Source organism: Corapipo altera, unplaced genomic scaffold (genome assembly GCF_003945725.1).
Source record: "Corapipo altera isolate COAL_440 unplaced genomic scaffold, ASM394572v1 44, whole genome shotgun sequence".
Taxonomy (NCBI): domain Eukaryota; kingdom Metazoa; phylum Chordata; class Aves; order Passeriformes; family Pipridae; genus Corapipo; species Corapipo altera.
In genome coordinates this window covers 15,556,787-15,577,288 of record NW_020884880.1, presented here as the reverse complement: position 1 = coordinate 15,577,288, position 20,502 = coordinate 15,556,787, and the positions used below count along the sequence as shown (strand labels likewise).

The following is a 20,502-nucleotide window of genomic DNA, read 5'->3' as shown; positions in this document are numbered from 1 at the left end:
GCCTAGTGTCCTTTCATATTCTTTCAATGTAACTTCTCTCTGTGTAAAGAGAAGCAGAATACAAAGACAAATAGCTGAACTGTTAAACACCAGCCTGAAAGTTTAGCTATAACTGTCTTCGTGCGTTCATATGGTAAAGTCAGAAAAAAAAAGATGTCATCAAAGCTCTTCATTATTAAAATCTGAATATATACATATTTTCTATATAAGATCAGTGAAAGTACTTTAGTAAGTCTGTACTGAAGCCTTCCAGGAGTGCTTTATCTGGAATTTCTTGTTGGATTTCTTATTTGGTTGGGTTTTTTTGTTTGTGGGGTTTTTTCCGAATTTAAGTACTCATTTGCATGGAAAAACACATCTTCATTGCAGTGTGTGAGAAACAACTGTTTCTCATTTTGAGTGTGTGTGATGACATTCTTAACTAACAAGTGTTAATCAGTGTATAAAATGAATGTTCGTTAGGCTGGCACATGAGCTTCTAGAAAAGGTATAGTGAAGTACCTTTATTTGGACACATGATTTATATGATTTGTTTTAAACATAAGCAAAAAATGAAAAAAATATTAAAGGATAATATTCTTTCATGGATGACGTTTTCTATGGGAAAATGAGAAGAAGAGAACTTGTTCAATGTTTATGATCTGACCCACTGATAAACAACTCATGTAGGTAATGTCTGAATTATCAAACAAACGGAATGAGCAGCCCTTTTAACAAAATCTGTATATTATTTCTTTACTGTGTCAAAATTATAAGAAATTAGTAAAGTATGAGAAACATCTTAAAGGTAACAATAACTGCAGAGACCTTTAAAGATACTTACATCACTTTCATGGCCTTCTCTTAGATTATACGTGAGATCATGCTGTATATCTTCAACAAACTTGTGAGCATACTCTGGGTAAAGGTCGAGCACTTCAAAAAGACCTTTGAGGATAATACATTGGAGGTCACAGTATGTTAGAGCTTTAACATCCGCATTTGTTTTAATAACTTGATCCCTAATGGAGAGGTTTGCTCCAATTAAATCTCCTTTACCTAAAAGAGAATACAAAAATAATTATCTTCAAAGTATAAATTCTTTACTTCTTTTTTGAATCATATATTTAATGTAACCTGGAATCCCATTGTTACTACTGCATTCTTTAATTAGTAACATTCTAAAGAATCTTAGACTAATATCCTTCTTTTTATTGTTTTGGGTTTTTGCGCAGCTGCAACCTTATATGCAATTAATTGGAGGTACAAACTAATTTCCAGAAAGGTAACTAGCTGATTTAAGGAAGCAATAAAGTAGACATGTGTAAAATGCAGATTTACACTGGTAACAAATCGCAAGTGCAGTTTTGTTTTTCAAAATAGCTGTCATAAGGGTTTTGTGTGTGTGTGTGTGTGTGTGTGTGTGTGTTAAAACAGGCCACTGTTAAGATAGCATTTTAACAATGACACAAGTAAGTGTAGATCACCATTCAAATTACCCTTTTACTTAGAATTTGGATTGCAAAACATTCAAAATCTATGATAACTATGGCTGCACAGCTGTACTTCATGATGTATACAAGCCATTGTATTTCCATTTATGGGCAAGACTGCCTTAGAATACTTGATGTATTAAAACCTACAAGTGACCATATATTGAAGAGCACAAAAATTTTATAAGGAAAAGCTTCCATAAACATTTAATCTGAGGTATAAATTCCAAACTTCAGTCCTTGAACCTCAAGTCCTCCACAAAATTTAGCACACATGGTCTTTGTTAAAGACCTGGATAGCATGATGGAGTGCATTCTTAGCCAGTTATAGGCCATACCAAACTGGGGGGAGTGGTCGATATGCTGAAGGGCAAAGGTGCTATTCAGGAGGACCTCAAAGAAAGACAAAATGGCTAATAGGAACATCATGAAGTTTAACAAAACCAAATGCCAAGTCCTACACCTGGGATGAAAAAGCTCACTGCAGCAGTATGGACTGGGGACTGATCAGCTGGACAGCAGCTCTGCAGAAAAGGACCAGGAGGTCCTTGTGGATAAGTTGAACATGAGTCAAAAAATGTGTCCTTGCAACAAAGTCCAAGAACCTCCTGTACAGCATTAGCAAGTATACAGCCATCAAGTCCCAGGAAATAACTCTTTTCCTCTATGCATCACTTGACATACCACATTTGGAGCACTGTGTCCAGTTTTGGGCTTCCCAGTACAAGACGGAATATTGACATATTAGAGTAAGTCCAGAAGATCATCTACCGAGATGATCAGAGACTAAAGAGCACAATGTACAAGGAAAGACTGAAAAAAGTGGGTATAGTTCCACCTTACAAAGAGAAGGCAAAGGAAGGATATTACCTTCAATAGCCTAACAGAAAAGTGTACAGAAAACAGAGCTAAACTTCCCTTCAGGGTGCACAGGGTACTGAGAGATACTGGGCATAGGTTGTAACAAATGAAATTCTCATTATAAATCAGGAAATTAAATCATGATGAGGCTGGTCAAATAGTGGAACAGGCTGCTTAGAGAGGCTGTGGAATTGCTAGCAGCCTTGGAGATGTTCAAAACTTGCCTGCACATGGCCCTGAGAAAGCTGAGCTAATACTGCCATTTTAAGCAGGTTTAGGTTGGGTATCTTCCAAAGGTCCCTGGCAATCTTACATTAAAAAGTTAAGACAGTCAAATATGAAAATCCACCCAGCAGTAACTCCAACTCTATATTACACAGGAAATGGTGATCGTGAAGGGTAAGTTAAACTAAACAATCAACTATCCCTGAAGCTTGTTAAATAGGATAGTTTTATACTTTAAAATATCACTTTTTTAGTACCTTAAAATACCATGTTTTCTATTTACAGGGAGCTTGAACAACTTTCTCAAAAGAGCTTATCACAAACCCAGCATAGGAAGGGATTTTCTTTTATGTTAGGAATATACATACTTTATTGCTACTTTGGGGTCTCTTAAAAATCTCAATTAGTATAAATAAGAATTGGTATGAGCTTAGACCAGTCTGAGTAAGGGAAACTTGATAGGTGACAATAACATTTATAATTGCTCATCACACGATATATTGCTGACATAATAAAATATAGTGTAAAGTTAAGCAGTTATACATATTTTCACTTTACTGTAAATATCAACAGTTCCTTAGATTTCCTTGTTTATATTAAGCAGAAGGCTTGTAATATTAATCTATTGCTGGCTGTTAATATGGACAAGTGAAAAAATATTTCAAATATATTAAAAACATCCTAATTTGAAACTTTTTAGACACACAAACAGTATTAGTATCAATAATGCATAAATATTTTTGAAAAATATTAGATTTTAATCTGATTGTAGTTATAGTGTTTGATGAAATAACGTCAGCCTGAAAGACACTGCAATTGATTTGGTAATGCTAATGTATGTTTCCTTTTCAAATGAAAATCGTGTAGCAGTCTGTAGGTAGTAACCTAAAGTTCCATGTAGAATTAATGAAGTGGTAAAATTATTGTACCTTGAATGTCAACATTTGTTACATAATAATCATTTCAGTTTTCTTAGTATCTCTTTTTTATTTTTTTTTTAATTGGAGAACAAACTTATATATGTATATTTCTACAGACATATCTGTTTGTTAATATAGCTGGGACATGCAGTCAAAGTTATATGTCCTCATTATGGATATTTTTAAAATAACTTATGGCTAATATTTTTAACAAATCAAAGATATATGTTCAAACAGCAAATAAGTGACATTAAAACATATTTTCCTATAAAATATATCCTAACCATCATAATTAGATGTAAAGTAATAGTCTCAAGAGGAACCAAACATATATTTAATGAGAGCATTTCATTGAATTGTTACGGTACTGCTTGTTTGTGAGAATGGTTCAGTAAACAAAAACTAATCCACTAGAATTAGAATCAGGACAGAATTATGAAATATTCTGGGAACTGCAAGTAACCCAGCAGTGTCAGGGAAAAAAACCTGCTCTCTTGGATTTAGACAGCACAATTTCTCATAGGGACCTACATTTTTGATGCATTCACCTTCTGCTAGTGTTAATTAGGTTTAAATGATGAAGCACCCATTCACTGTAATGAAACATTATTTCATTGTGTTATGTTCATGGTTTTTTTCATTATGATTTCATTAACTTCTCTCAGAAATCCACTAATCTCTTTCTTATTGTTTTGATTGTCACCATTACACAACAATGTTTTCATTAACATTTTCAGAAGTGCCTGAAGATGGAATCATTAATGAAATTATAGTTCCAGTGGACGTAGCTCTTGATGTTTTGCTGGCTTTAAGCTTATGTTTTTTTCTAAGTCATATTTTATATCTTTGACCTATGTGACCCAATGAAATCAAGAGATTCTAAAACTTACCAATTACAAATTAGTGATGAGTGATATGGACTGTAAATCTAATAGAATTAAAGAGTTCTGAAACAAATGGGACCTGTATCACATTTATATTCTAAAAAAACACCAATCAAATGCATGCTAGTAAAATTAAGGAAATTAAATTACAGAGGACCAGAAGCTTCCATTATCAACAGCCTAGTGTAATCCCACAATACAGGAAGGAAAGCGAAAAAAGGAAATGTTCTTTTTAACTCTGTTTTATAAGAATATTAAAAGTTATTAGAAAGAAGAATACATTTAAATCTAAAGAGACATTAAAATCATAATAAAATAATTCTCTACTTTCAGAACAAAATGTTGTATTTTACTTTACCAAAACACATTATAAACCCTAGCTCAGACAAGTCTAATCATCCTTTAGCTGAAGATAAAGAGAATATCTTTAGTAGGCATTAGATTGAGGCAAATGTACAGATAGAGTTGCTTAAAACTCAATAAGTCAAACCAGTCATTTTGCAGCTAACAGCTAAACAAAATTTATTAGAACTGAACTTCTGGCCTTTCTCTGTTCTAATATACCCAGACGACTGCAGCCAGCAGTTAGCACGAAGAAATAGCTCTGAGGAGCAGAGCCAACAATGTTTGTTTTTTACCACAAGGCTTTACTGCAAGGGGTGTTCACACACGTGTCAAAGACTAACAGTAGGCTCAAATTGCTTTCTTTCATCTGGGAGCATTAGTGGGAGCATTGTCCAGCCACTAATTTTCATGAAACTTTGGGAACTTATAACCAATATTCTTTGAGTTGTCAATACCATCATCAAATTAAGTTGAAAGTAGCAATTTGTGAAAAAGCTAGCAAGTACCTCTCTACATGAAAGGAGAGAGAATAAATATAAGAAAATGAGGATACATGTGAAATATTGCACAGCTAACAATCCAGCAATTGAAAGCTCCTTAAGTCAAAAAATAAGGAAATTTAAGCTAAAAAAAAAAAAAAAAAAAAAAAAAAGAAAGGGTGTCCATAGAATAGGAATAGTAAAATTAAACAAACTCTTTCTCATCAGACTACAGGACAAACTAAGCCACATGTTAGTAGTGAAGGTCCTCCGACATTGGGGGACCATTCTTCCTCTTTGAATCTATGACTGTGAACATACCGAGAATTGCCAGCACCGTGCTGTCCTTCAGGACTTCCATGGAACCTGAGCACACAAAGTAGATCGCTTGCAGGGCATCTCCCTGCCGGAGGAGGTATTCCCCGGGAGCACAGAAGGAGGTTTTGATGTGCAGAGACAGAGACCTGAGGCAACCACGGCTGGCACACTCAAAAAGGGAGAGCTGCAAAATCTCCTTGTTCAAGTGCATGGTGATGTCTGAACGTAGCTCGTCTGGGAAGTCTTTTAAAAGCTGTCAAGAAAAAAAAAGGGTGAAAAGAGAAAAAGTGTAAAATAATTTGTTTCCACTTTTGCAGAAGTGACATGATTTGGTAGTGCTGTACATGTCATAGTTCCCTTTCATTTCATTTTTCTTACTTCCCTTTCATTTTTCCTATCCCCTTGATGAGACGTGGTATACCTTACTGAATATTTACACTGATAAATTCCAGGAAAAATGTGAATAAATATATGTTTTTATAAAAAAAACCCAAAAAAACCCCACAAACCCAAACAAACAAAAAACCAACAACAAAACCAAAAAAACCCAAACCAACAGAAAAAGCAAACAAGAAAAAAAAGGGTGAACAGACTGGCTGTAGGAATTCCTTCTAATGCACAATTTAAACTTGTCCAAATTCTTCTCAGAAAGCACAGTAGGTTGTTCAAAACAAACATGAACTTAGTTTAGGTTTTCTTTAATATGCTTCTATAAAATTCATCAATACACAATGTTGCTTCTTCTATGGTAAAACCACTGAAAGAGGAATAACTAAAAAAAACCCTGCAAGGCGGTTTTATTTTTTGTTTGTTTGGTTTGTTTGTTTATTTATTTGCGGGATTTTGTTGTTCTTTTTTGCATTTTTTTTATAATGTAATTGGACACTGAAGGAGGGGTGGGAAAGGAATGGCCACAAGGTGAATGAACAACAGAAGAACCTATGGAAACTAAAAGACTATGAAGTCTTCCTACTTCTTTCAAGCTGCAAGCCCACAAACATAGTTTTGTCTGTAGTTTGAGGGGGTGTGGCATCTAAGCAGTGTAATCAGCCAACACTTGACCAAGTGGGCTTAGACAAGGCACTTTATCCACAGAAGGCGAATAATGAAGAGCTGCAGTTATAGTACAGCAGTACTTTCACTCACTTTCAGTGCAACTAAAGGTACAGAAGGTACAAAAGCTGAAGGTGATCATTAACCACACCTAGGAAAGCTTTGACATCTAAGTGATTTTTGTACCTCTGAATCTTACTAAGCTCCTTCTGTTGCTAGGAAGCTGTTGAACATCCCATTCTTTGTGCTGTGCACAGAACAGAAAGAATTTATCAGGAAAAGAATGTTCTCAAATTCAAATCTTTCTGCTTATTTCCACATTATCTTTAGAGACCACTGGGTTTTATAACACAGATAACAAGAAATCTGAAGGGAGTGCTACATTCAAGTAACACTTCAGCAGAGAGAAGCCATTATTTCTCCTGGAGTATACTAGCACACAACCTTGATAAGCAATTTAAAACAAGCAAACAAAGACACCACCAGAAATCTGTCTTTTGATTTCACTCTAACATTACATTCTGAAAAATTTTAAAATAGAGGGAAATAAATAGCATAAAAATTAAGGCTAAACCACTTTTTGCAGTAATATTTTGCAGTATTCTTTTGCAAAGAATAAAATGAAGGAGGTGAGGAAAGGGCATCAAAGTTCCTCCTTTAAAGAAGACTTAAAACCCCTAGTTGATATTTTATTTACTGAAATACAGAACTGCTCATGGTAGCATTTCTGCTGGCATCATCCAAAAAGTTTCTGATTAATGCCTCTTCAGCACTTGAGAATTATGAAGGAATTTGAATTTTAATGTATGATTTGATGTTTTAACACAAAACACATCATCACAAAAGAAATACTACCCCTTTTCTTGACTCTAAGTTCATACCATTAAACACAAAAACTCCCTCATTTGGTTACCTCATTGGAATCAATTCCATTATTGACAGACCACGTGGTTTGGAAATATTCAAGCATCCTTTGCTTTAGCTGCTGTGGCAGGTGATGGACTCGTATAAAGTCCTTCAGATCCTTGGTTCTTGTGTGATAAAGGGACCATCTGGAATACATCCTCTGAATTATGGCAGTCACATTGCCAAACACCAAGGCATGCATCAGAGCTAGAGAACACAGAAATTATGTACAAAGTGAAGGGATCTGTTGATCATTAAAACGTAAAAAGAAAATCAACAGGATCTTCACAGAAAGCAAATTTCCTGATTGAGAGATATAATAAAGCTTTTGAATATAAGATTCCATGAGTAATATACACTAGGATTAATATAATTATTCATTTCTCTTTTTTGAGACACTAGCAGTCACAGTCATGGAATACGGTAGAAAAACATCTGATTCTATCTGTCAAGGTATCAAGCAAAAGTCAAATAAAGTTCATAGTCTAAGAAAAAAGGAAAATATAATAATAAAATCATAGAATCACAGAATCATAGAAACATAGAAAGGTCAGGGTTGGAAGGGACCTTAAAGATCATCTAGTTCCAATCCCTATGCCATGGGCAGGGACACCTTTCACTAGATCAGGTTGCCCAAAGCCCCATCCAACTTGGCAGTCAACACCTCAGGCATGGGGCATTCACAGCTTCTCTGGGCGGCCTCTTCCCATGCCTCACCACTCTTATAGTAAAGAATCTCTTCCTAATATCTAACTTAAACCTACTCGCTTTCAGTTTAAAACCATTTCCACTTGCCCTATCAATACATGCCTTCGCAAAAAGTCTCTCTCCATCTTTCTTGTAGTATCCCTTTAGGTACTGGAAGGATGGAAGGAACACATGTAGGCAGGTATCCTCAGGAAATGATGAGAAATAATCAGTACGAAAATTAACTCAAATAGTCAGTTAGAAACTACATAGAATGTAATAGATTTCAGAGCACTCATAGTGCTAATGGGGACTACGTGTAGTGGAATGAAGTGGTATATAACATTTAGAGACGTATCATATTCTGGGGAATAAGATATTAAAAAAAAAGTAAAAAACCCTCTATTGTAAGGAAGAAGTTCGGGTTAAAAGAAACATTCAAACAGACAATCTGATTTTTTATGTTGTTTGAGAGGGTCAAACATAGTAAGAAATCGTTTATCAGAAAGTTCTGACATCCTAGACTTTGTCTGCAATTAGATACTGGCTTGGGAATAAAAAGACCAGAAACAAAATTGAAGAAATGCTTACAGGCACAGGTCATCTGGGTTTGTCTATGAAGAAATGTGCTTGCTGATTATGAGTTGGAAAAATCACTGCTAGGTTGTCTATCATGTGATATTGAACTGATGTATAGAATATAGATGTGTACAAATTTTTTATTAAAAAACTACTAAAGAGCTTGATTATTTCTCTAAAGGAACATATATTTTTATAGTGCTTGAAAGAAAGCAGACAGACTACTTGAAGTGGCAAAGGAATTGGTTTATAAACAAGACAAACAAGCTGTTGACCTTGAATGCCAATTTACAGAATTCCAATGTGAGCAGAAAGGGACTAGGGGAAACAGGTGGAGGAAGGGATGCACTTTTAAATGTTAGAAACAGACAGAAAATTCTTTAGTTTGAAGCGTTAGAAAATTTTTACAGGCTGGATAAAGCACAAAGGAGGTAGTAACAACATCTATGTCTTTATTGTGGAGAGAGTGCAGAAAAACAGGGCAGAAACAAATCAGGTATGTGTGTTAGAAAGGAAAGTAAGCATAACTGGAAATTAATTTCTAAGAATAATCATCTAGATAAACTAGGTGTTGTTCATGTTGGTACAGTGAATTTCTGTGTCATTAATGTCAGAAGCTTGAGGAACAAAATGTGAGGGCCTGATGTAATGCTAGGTACAGGATATTACAATAGAAATATGGCAGCTGTGGCTGAACAATTAATCCAAACACATCTAAATAGGTTAAGGAAATAGCGTAGCCTCTTTAAGGATGCAATGATCAGTTTAAAAAGTGGGGGAGCAATAAAGCATTAGGTGGTGTATGGATGCATATACAAGAATCACATGTGATGCAAGTCTACCAGAAGGCTCTAAGGTTAGGAGCTGGACAGTGTAGACATCTCTGTGATGTTATTATAGGGACAAATATAATCTAAAATTTTATTATTAAGGTAGAATGTGTCATTGCCTATATATATTCGAGGGTAACTGCTACTTATGATGACAAGCTATTCTTGGCTGTGACAAGCATTAGATTTCTTCATCAAATAATCACAGACTCACCCTACCTTCTGTAAGAAATATATTACTTCATTCTGTAAAATTCTAGGAACTATATTTCATAAAATAAAGTGGCCTTTATTTTAATGGATATTCTAAATTACATTTTTGTTGCTTAGGGAGCACTGAAGCTAGTATAGCGGGCCTTCAATCTCTTAAATACAAAGCTGCACATTATTTGCTGAAATAATATGGAGAATACAGGACAGAACACGGTATGATTGTCTGCTGGAGGACAGATCTGATTAGTATTTTACAGATACTGGGTATCCTAGGAATTCTAGATAAATTTTAATAAGTAAATTTTCTTTCCAACTTTAAGAAGAAATACCATGTGTAACAAGATGTTTTATCTTCAAAATATTACTTGCTATAAATTTAAATTTCAAATTCATGCAAAATAGAAATTAATACCAGGAGGCCAGTAAAAATCAAAAAGGCATACTATAAGTTATTTCTTTGTTAACACTTTTTTTCTTTTCTCACCTTTCTTTAAGTTTGTAGTAAATTCACTTCATTCTTTCAATTTGCAGTGACAAACACTAAAGAAGTACAGAAAGACTACTGATTAACTAACTCACCCTACCTATTATGAAATTTCATAACTAATGGCTTTATCAAAAACTCTAAAAAATTTACCTAAATTTTTCTCAAAATATCACTTTCCATTAGGGAATTTTAAAATTAAATAGCAGCCAAAACAATAGCCTAAAACATGTTTTAAGAAATGAAGAGGTGTTATGTCCTTAAGTACAGATTAGTACTTCATTCCCAACAGTTTTCTGAGGCACGCTTACCAATCTGCACTGTATGATGCTAACTTCAAGTTTCTTTGCCCTACTGATTTTCCTCAACAGTATCTAAAATACAGTTCCTCAAGAAAATACCTGGAGATCAACCTGCTCTGCTCTTTTACCTGGATATATCTTGTTCACTGGACCCTCACAGATATAAAACCATTCTTTTACCTGTTTGCCTGTGAGCAAGTTCGTCTTTCAGTCACCAGTTCCTTCTTACTACATTCAGTCAACTAGTTCTTCACAATTTATTCAGAGCACAAGCATGTTATCTCTATTACTTAATAATATAAGAAATGAAAATAAAACTGCTATAACTGGACTAAATAAATGCATAAGATACTTTAAGTTTGACTCTATTAAGTTTATGAAAGCTCTGCCATATCAAAGAGTATTAAATGTTCATCATTACTTTACACAGGGTATCTCTTGATTTCTTGACAGAAATGAAAACTCCTTCCTTCATTCCAACTAATTTTATGTAGTGAAAGCCCCAAAGCAGAGAGACCACAGAGTATTTCAAAACTATAATTTTATAATTTTATGCTACCAGCAAGAGCAATTAATGAGCTGCTTGTGGTTTTGTGACATTGTAAAAATCAAAATTATATCATTCTTGGATGATTCATTATATTATCGCCACTCATTTTCGTGACTTAGGGAAATGACAATAATTAATTGATCAGTTTTATACCACTTTATGCTGCAAACATATAGTTTACAGGTCATTCATCTTGTTCACTTGCTTTCAAGTGTCAAATTGCCAATTTATTTTTGACTATGAAAATTTATTCTGCAAAGCTGACAACCAGTTGACAACCTGGGCTTTACTGACTAGCCCTGGAGAAATACCTACTAGTATTTCTAGAATAACTAGGTAAGCAGAAAAAAAAGGGGAGGCAGGAGGCAGTACTTTAGTGGTAATTTGCTTGTACCCTTCATGCCCTCTGTGACATCTTTGAGCTGTATGATGTACACATTACAAAACAGCACCGCTGATTTTTGGGGGAAACAGAGAGCTGCAGGTACTTTTTCTAGTGGTCTTGGCTTACAAAGGTCTGCAGGTGCTATTAGTTCACTGATTAGTTCACTGTACCCAGGTGTCTCAGCAGAAAGAAAGGAACCATGAATGAGCATATGACTTTCCTCAACAGTACAATTAGATAATTAACATAAATAAAAATACCACAAAGAGCTTCGATTTGAGCAAAACATTGCACTCTGATTCTAATCTGAACCAGATGATTACCAATGACAATTGAACTGCTTTTTTGTTTATGGTAGAGTCACCTAATGCTCACCAAACAGTCTTCCTGGCTCTGTCCTGTCTCCCTAACCTTCTCTCTGTTCTGGTTGTTCAGATGTGGATACACACCAGCTCACAGACACATCGCCCTGTGAGCTGCCAACCTTCCCTCATCACTATTCTCAGGACTGTGGTGGGGACCGAACTGGAGCTGACACGCACATAATACCCAGCTGACCAGAAAAGTGCCTGCCATGTGACCAAAATCCCCAACACATGCCTGGGCCATTCTCACTGCCAATAATGCGAGTTTGCATTTTACTGTGTGACACCGTCTTTAGTCACCATAACTGAACAAAAAGATATAAATATATCTTCCTAAGAGAGTTTATGTAGTGTAAACCAAACAAAGTTATTTCCTTGCTTTGCTCTTTTCAATTAAACTTGTTAACCTTTCTGCTGTGTTTTTTTATAAAAGAAATTTGGCAAAATCGCAGCTATTTTACTTGTTTCTACCCCCAAAAAACATTTTACATGGCATTTAGCATTTGTACCTACCCCCAATCAGCATTGTGCAAATGGAGAAGATCTTTTCAGCATCGGTATTGGCTGAAACATTTCCAAACCCAACACTGGTGAGGCTGCTCAGAGTGAAATATAGGGCAGCTATATAGGCACTTCTGATTGATGGGCCCCCTAGTGTATTATTCTCATAGTAAGGAGACTCAATACGCTTTCCAAGCTCATGAAGCCAACCTGCAAAACAAAGCAAACAAAGAACTACTAAGGAATACTGACACCATGAAAACTACACATTCCATAAAACAAAATAGTTCTAAAAAAAATTATTTAAAGGACACTACATTCTTCTCATAATTCCTAGAATAAAAAGAACATTAAACTGTAGGAATTTATACAGCACAATCATATTGTGTCTTTGGAATATTTATTTTTATGCATGATTATTTATGATAAGAACTGTATATCTGTATGGAAATGAAGTGGTTCTGAATTGCATATTACAGGTCTAATTAGATAATTTATAAAACCCATTAAGTTACTGAAAAGAAAAAAAATCATCACCTAATAACATTGGAGCTAGAATGCAACATAATTTGATTCTTTCCATTAATTAATGCTTGAAAAGCTTTTTGACATACTAAGGCTAAGTCATTATAATAGCAATAGTAATTACATATTCAGAGCTTTTTTCTTGTTTCTTTTTGCAGTAGAGAAGATTCAAAGATCTAAACATAACTTACAAACCAGAATTAATTTTCAAAAGATGCTTCAGTAAGTGTTTTCTAGATTGTGCATTAAATCTTTCCTTTCATTTTGCTAAATGAGTCTATGTGTGCTAAAGAAAGTAGAATTAGCTACTGCTTCATAGATATTTGAAAAAACAACAACAAAACAATCCCAAAGCTACAAAGCAGGGAAAAATATGCAGTTGGAAAACACATGACCTGAATGAATTGCATAAACACGATGCTTCACAAAAATCAAGTTGTGGGAAAAAAAGGATAAAAATTGATTTGTTTTAGCAGTTTTGCCTGTTAAGCAGCTTGCTTGGGAGATTGGGAATTTTTCCTGGGTACTCAGGGAGAACTTCCAAAAAAAAAAAATCCTGACAGATAGAGTTTTATTTCTAGAAAAATTGTTTGGTGGTCCCTCTGTTGGAAGCTGAGACCTGATAGACTGAATCACCTCCTGAAGCTTATTCTCTCTCCCCTTCAGTCAGCATCCATTTGGATGAATCCAAATATGACTGGGGGAAATCCCATTGCACAGAATATCTGCAAAATAAGGGACAGATTTAAAGTATCTGTCCCAGCTTTCAATTAAGTTTGGGAAAAAGTCTGTAAGAATTTACTATTTACAGCAGACTTGTTGAACCAAGGCTGCTCAGCTCCATAAGCTCTGGTATGTTGTCCTACAGAGAAAGCTCAGCCAGAAGGGCTGGGTTATGGCAGGGTAGGGTCTGACCATAACCCTGCTGACCCACTCTATGCAGGACAGTGAATTTAACCAAAAGCATAAATGAAAGCAATTTGCATTGTTATATCAAGGCAGTACTGAGTAGGTTGTTTTACCTTGACAAAAAAATGAAAATATGAAATCTCCTTGATTTTGTCTTGATAGAAAGTATTAATCGTGTGGGGCTATTTTATATTTGTGGCTCCCAATTATTTAAAATGAAAGGAAACTGGGAAAAAGAAAAAAAAAAAGCCTAACTGAACCAATACAAAGCCCAACTGTACCTCTGTACACTACTATTTTGCTGAGACTACACTGCATTTTCCCAACAGTAACATGGCCCTTTGTAAAAAAGATTTAATTCCTATGTTTCTGGGTTGGGGAATGTAATCCTAAACATTAAAGAATATAGAATAAAAACCTAAGAAAATCCCTTGCAGAGAATAGACAGTTAAAGAAATCTATGTTCAGTGCAAAACTGAAACAAACAGGTTATTTTAAATAACTGTAACTGATATGAGAAAACTAAAATAATGCCTTTTCGGAGAAAATCTCCTTCCTGAGAGTGTTCTAAAAGCCAGTGATTCTTTGCCTGTGTATTTCCATTTTTTTGACTTTTCACACATTTTCAGTATTATCCAGGAAAGGTGGATGACTCTACCCTTTAACTGATAGATATATGTAAACTGGTTTCTTCTTTACAGCTCACTTTATGTTCAAGGTTATCACCCAACTCTTCTGAAACATCACTGTTCCTAAAGTATTCATTACTGCTAGTTAAGGTAAGGTACAAAAATAAATGACACCTACCAAACAGTAGAAGTCCCTACAGTATTTCTACAATATTTCTACTACCAAAACAGCAAATATAATACTGTCATTTTACAGTTGCTAATAAGCACTTCTGGCCAAGACACCACTATTTGAAATGAGTTCTGTATTCTGTGCCTAGTTCTGTGGTATAACTGAGGGTCAGACAAATGATATTCTCAGTAGGATGAATGGCTTATCACTGAACTACGACAGTAGCAGATAGAAATTATTAGTAATTCTTAACAATTGCGAAAATAATGCCCACGACATAAAGAAAAGCTGTTAGATAAATTTCTTTGGAGATTTAGACTTGGAAGAGAAAGTGTTTATCTGAAAGTGAAAAGCCAATACATATATTCCTCTGACTTGTAGATAAGAACATGTTTATGGCTTCTCACTTCTACTTTGGTTGTTAGAGATTATCCTAATCAGGACCTTTTGAAGAAATAATATAGAATGATATTTCAGCCATAGTATATAAAATGCTGCAAGATCTTCCAGATCATCTTCTTGTTCATAGCACTGCATTTTTTTTTTTTTTTCATTTCAGGGTAGAGCCAAGATGCTGTTGACCATAAATACTTCCATTAGCCAATGGAAATAGTCATGAGGTAGCATCATTGACTAATTCCTTTTCCTTTTCGGTTCCTGTAGGTAATAGCTCTCAGCAAATTTTCTGGCAAACCTGAGCAATTAATTTCTGCCCTCAGGGAAGAAGAGGAAAATAAATATACCTTGTAGTCAGAGGGAGCTTCCTAGAATTTAGCATTATGAATCTTGCCTGGTTCGGAATTAGCATTATCTAGGTATAGCTCTCTTACTTTGAAGACATTTTAAAGCACCAATCAGCGTAATTAAGAGGAAGACCTTTCAAAGAGAAAAAGAGCACTTAAGTAATCAAGTCCTATCGAAAAGTCAATAGGAATTGGATATTTACCTCCATTAGGCTACTTTGAAAATTACTGTAAGAATCTATATTGAGTCTCATTTATCTATATCGAGGAAGTGTTCAAGTGTCAGCAGAAGCATAAAAAAGCATTTAAACATCCACAGATTACAAACTTTTTAACTAGATATAAAACACATTATTTCATTTACTAGACACTCAGAAGCTCAGTCTTCTCCTGGTTTGGTACTAACTCTGTACTGAGTAGGTACCTCACTCCCTATAATTCGCAGCTTCATTCTATTCTACTACTTAGATTTTCCTCACATGCCAGACACTTAACATACCAAAATACTGTCTGGTACTTCAAAAACTTAGAAAAGGGTTGCATTTTCTAATGCATTAATTACCCACAGCACTTATTCTATAAATAAGACAAACATTTTCTTTCCCAGTTAAAAAACAGACCATAAATCTCTGGTTTATTCTGCACTACAGCATCAGGAAGTGTAAAGAGGTAGGGATGAGGAGAACATCTTAGAGTATCCCTGAATGCCTGCAAGCAGGAATGGTCCCCAACAGACTAGTAGTGATGATGTTAAAAGAGAAAAAGATGGGACAAAGGCCAAGCTTCTCTCAGCTATGAATCCACATCAAATTTAGGGACTTCAAGTATTCCTAGGGGAAATGTAAACATAGGAAAGTCTATCTACTCTCATGTAATTGGGTTTTTTTGGTGTTTAAACAGTATTTGAACCTCACATAAGGTCAAGTCATACCTGTCCCATTCATGCTAGTGAGGAGAGAGAGTAATCGATACTATGCTGATAGTAGGGACAGAGAATATGTAGTGAGTAATACTGGGGTAAACTAAAGGACACTGCTGAGTGTGGGTTATCTTTAAGGACTATGTTTGAGGCTGAGTTTTGTTTTTCTGGCTCAACTGAAAAACTCTGTAGCTCTACATGAAAGCACAAATATGGCAATGGCATTATTAGATGCCATGTCTTCTTTATGAGTCTCCAAAGCCTAGAACTGTACATTAGAAAATAGCAGGCAATACAAAACCATCTAAAAACAAAGAAAACCTAGAAATAGTGAAGAAAAAAAAAAGGCAAAAAGTATAAGTCACCAAAGACTAAAAAATAATAGAAAAACATCCTGAACAGAAGCACATGCAGCCTTCTGGTATAAATAGATTATAACTTTTAATACAGAAGTCTCTATCTGATGACTAGTACTGTGTGTTGCAGTGAAGAGTTTAGGGTCATTAAGGAGAAGACACAAAAACAACAAACTATACAAGAGAAAAAAACAATACAAAATAAAAAAGGTCCTTCATCACTAGAATGCATTTTTAAATTAGCTCCTCATTTCAGATCTAGAGCCAAGCAGCAAGGAGCTATATGTTTGCATGGCAAACCATACCATCCTTTCATTACATAGCTGCACCCTCTGATCTGCAAATGAATATTTCATATTTCCATTTTAAATAGGGGAAAAATGTTGCAAGTTTTCCACTGATCTCAACAAAACCAAGATTTTCAGCTTGTATCTGTCTCTACTATGTTTCTTTGAAATATTAACCTCCACAAAATAAAGCCTAAAGCAAAACAGTTGCTAAGATAGAACAAATAGGTAAATTTCCTTCCTTTTAGGTAAAGGCACTTGTGATAACAGTTTCTGTGATTGTAGATGTCCAAATCGCTTCCATCGACTGTCCATGTGGCTGCTTCAGAATGTGTCATAGTTAAAGTGCATTTGAGGAGGGGAGGCCAGAGCTAGTATTGTATCTGAGATTTTTTACAACAGCATAATGAATATATTCTACCGTATAAAACCGTAACTATCATTCATTAGACATTAAAACATTAGCTTTGCTTTTAAGATTGCTCCAAAGGATTTTGCACGGTTATTCTCCAGTTGCTGCTGACTGATTCTATGCATTCAGAATCTAAAGGCATATAAAAAGATTAAATCATTTTACTTCTTCTAATGTGCATGACTGCATTATTGAATAATCATTGCCTCTCTTCTCATGATAATTACTCATTTAAGGCATTCAAGTTCTTCTCAAGGTACTCAAAGTTTTTTTTATCTCTGTCTAGCCAAAATGTTTTTGACATGTGCAATTTTTTCCTGTTAAAAGCTTTGCAGTTTTTCCAGACTATTAATAGGCTAAACAGCACCATTCCTACTACTTCACCCTGTGGAACATCACTGTTACTTTTTCATTGTAACAAAATCTGATCATTTGTTTACAGGTTTGATTCATGGTGGAGTTTTGCCTGTCATGTTAGGAGAAGTTCCCAGGTACCAGAGCAGATGGTTTTACGATTAAAGAACCCCAGAGGTGACAGGAGCAATCATAACTTCAACCACTGCTTCTGGAGGACTGTAAATGTGTAAGACCTTATTGTACCAGGTCAATAAATAAAACATGCATTAGGCTTTTCTTTCACACAGATTAGAAAGAAATAGGTACCAAAAAAAAAAAAAAAAAGCCACAATCCTGAAAGTGTGGTGGTTACAGGTTCTAAGAGTGTAAAAACACAGCTGCATGACATGTACCCTAATGTTATATATATATAAGAGGAAACCTGAGATACATCTGTATGACATGCTAACAAGCACAGGCCACAAAGGAACAGCTCTGGCCTATCTGGCCCAGAGGTTTATATTTGAACAAGATAATTTTAGCTGGCATTCAAAATAAGTAAAAGTTAAGTGACATTTAGACTAGAATGGCTTCAGTGTTAGTACAACGGACATAATCATAATGGATTCATGACAGTGAGGAAAAATTGGCATTAATCTAGTCTCCTTGGTCTTTATTCTGCTAACACACTTTCCCGCAAACAGTAGACACATAAAATGAGAAAGAAAAGATATACTATAAAGACATTAAGATTTTTCTCAAGCACTGTAACTGCTCAAAAATGTTAGTCATAAAATAATTTATTCTAAAAAATATGTTTTCTTATTTTAGCTTTGTAAAATGTGGTCCTTAACAGATTATATTATTATGATGGATTTAATGACTTTTTTTTCTTAAATTAGAAAGACATATAACATGGGTATGAATGAGACTTGGTAGTGCGAGAGAACTCAAGGAACATCTATTGCAGTCAAATCCACATGGTCAAATTTTGTGGAGGGAAATTTTTGACATGACACAGAAAATAAACAGATTTAACTTGGACTATATGAAACACAGTTTTATCTCAACTGCCTATGACTGAAGTCCTTGCTGTAGAGGTGCTCTCAAGGCTACCCTGTGTGACCTGGGGCCAGAGCCCAGGCATAACTGTGCTGACTGGGAACTGCCACGCATACAGCAAGTATGGGGATTAGTGCTTCAGATCAATGCATAGCAGAGATATCTACCTTCCACAGTTCATAGCATCACCTTTCTCTTCCCTTTGTGACACACTACCTGTATATTTTTAAATCTAACTTTTCTCTGGTTTAATATTTCCCCCCATTTTTCTATGTTGGGGTCATAATTCTCGGTACTTTCATGGTGCATTCACTGACCAACTAACCCAGGTAGTGAAAGGTTAACTGTGTTAAACTTGTACAAGCAAGATTATATTTAACCTCTGGACTGAGGTACATGGATACTATCATGATAGAAACTACACAAAACTTTCTACAGATACAGATAAAAGTTTATACACTTTTGCTTGATGAATATCCACATTATAGACAATAAAAAACCCAAACAAACAAACCAATCCTTCTAATTTGTAATTGAAGAGGAAAAAAATAACCCCTTTTCTATCATGTACTCTATGCTTTTTTCTATTCAGTAAGTAAAATCTTTAAAGGAGAGAGACTAAATTTTATAAGAAGAATTCATGCTTCTGATATGAGATGCTCATGTCTTTAAAGCCTAATCCATAAAGAAAAGTAGAGCCTTCATTCATGTAAGTGGTATATAGACATATATAAATATACACGTGAAAACATTAACAGCATATTTTTGGGGAGCTTTCAAACAATGCAAATGACAAGAAATGTAAAATTAAAAGAAAAGTAGTTGATAATTTCAAAACCATGCCCTTCTCAGAATTAAAGCCTGATGAGACATCTTCTCTCCAAAATTATAGATGAAGATTCACGAGTGGAAATTTTTAGGAACATTGTCATACTAGATGTTATGTGGACACTAGAATGGATAGATTCAATAAAAATGCAATTTGATTTCCACTGCAGAGAAACTGGATACAATTTTTATTACAACTCTTCCCAAATTAACAAATGAAGTAAGAGATGGGTATGAGCCAAAATCCAAGGCACAAACATGCTTCTAATAATGCTGACAATTCATACCTTTGCATCTACTTTTTATTTTTATTATGGGCCAAATTAAAAAAAGACAGGATTTGAACATAGATGAAATTGTAGTCCTCTGCCAGACTTTGGGAATCCTACCACTGATTTTCCGAAGTCTGTAAATCATCCAGAGAAAGTCTGAACTTGGACATAACACAGTCAGAAATAAAAACAACAACCAAAGATAAACAGCATCCAGATAGGTCCCACTGCTCCATGAGGCTTGGACATTCAAGATAAACAAGCCTCTGTAGTCGGAGGTAGGTGGGTGAAATGGTTACCTTCACAACTGGTTCCTTTTGAATGCTTGCCTTAAATGATGGAGTACCCTTTGCATGTGCAATGCCTGGTGTGCTTCTTGGGCAATGATCTAGAGGAAAGCGTATCTTTCCTGAGATCTTTAGGGAAAGTTTTCGACTATCTAGAGAACAAACACTAAGGCAGATGTTTTAAAGGCTTTTAAAACCCATAGAGTTTTCCAAACTAAATGTGTATGTACTCCCTTTGGTTAGATCATTTTCAGACACAAGCTTAAACTTTGTCAGGTCTACAGAAAGTTGATTTTATTTGAAAGGTGATGACCTATGTAATTCTTTTGTAAGGCTGAATAATACCCTTTGTAAATAAATTGGCTGTTGTATTTCTAATCGAATATGTACTTAGAAGGCATTATAA

At 35.0% G+C, this 20,502-nt stretch overlaps 1 protein-coding gene across 2 annotated transcripts in view; it reads right to left on the bottom strand.

Moving 5' to 3' along the window:
* KCNH8 (potassium voltage-gated channel subfamily H member 8) overlaps window positions 1–20,502 on the bottom strand; it is a 178,406-nt gene that overhangs the window by 35,104 nt on the left and 122,800 nt on the right. For both annotated transcript variants that reach the window (XM_027639453.1, XM_027639454.1), the window contains exons 8-11: window positions 12,372–12,569; window positions 7,471–7,670; window positions 5,508–5,757; window positions 824–1,038 (exon numbers count right to left, since the gene is read on the bottom strand). In XM_027639453.1, coding sequence (XP_027495254.1) covers window positions 824–1,038; window positions 5,508–5,757; window positions 7,471–7,670; window positions 12,372–12,569 — 863 coding nt within the window. The remainder of the gene's footprint in view (window positions 1–823; window positions 1,039–5,507; window positions 5,758–7,470; window positions 7,671–12,371; window positions 12,570–20,502) is intronic.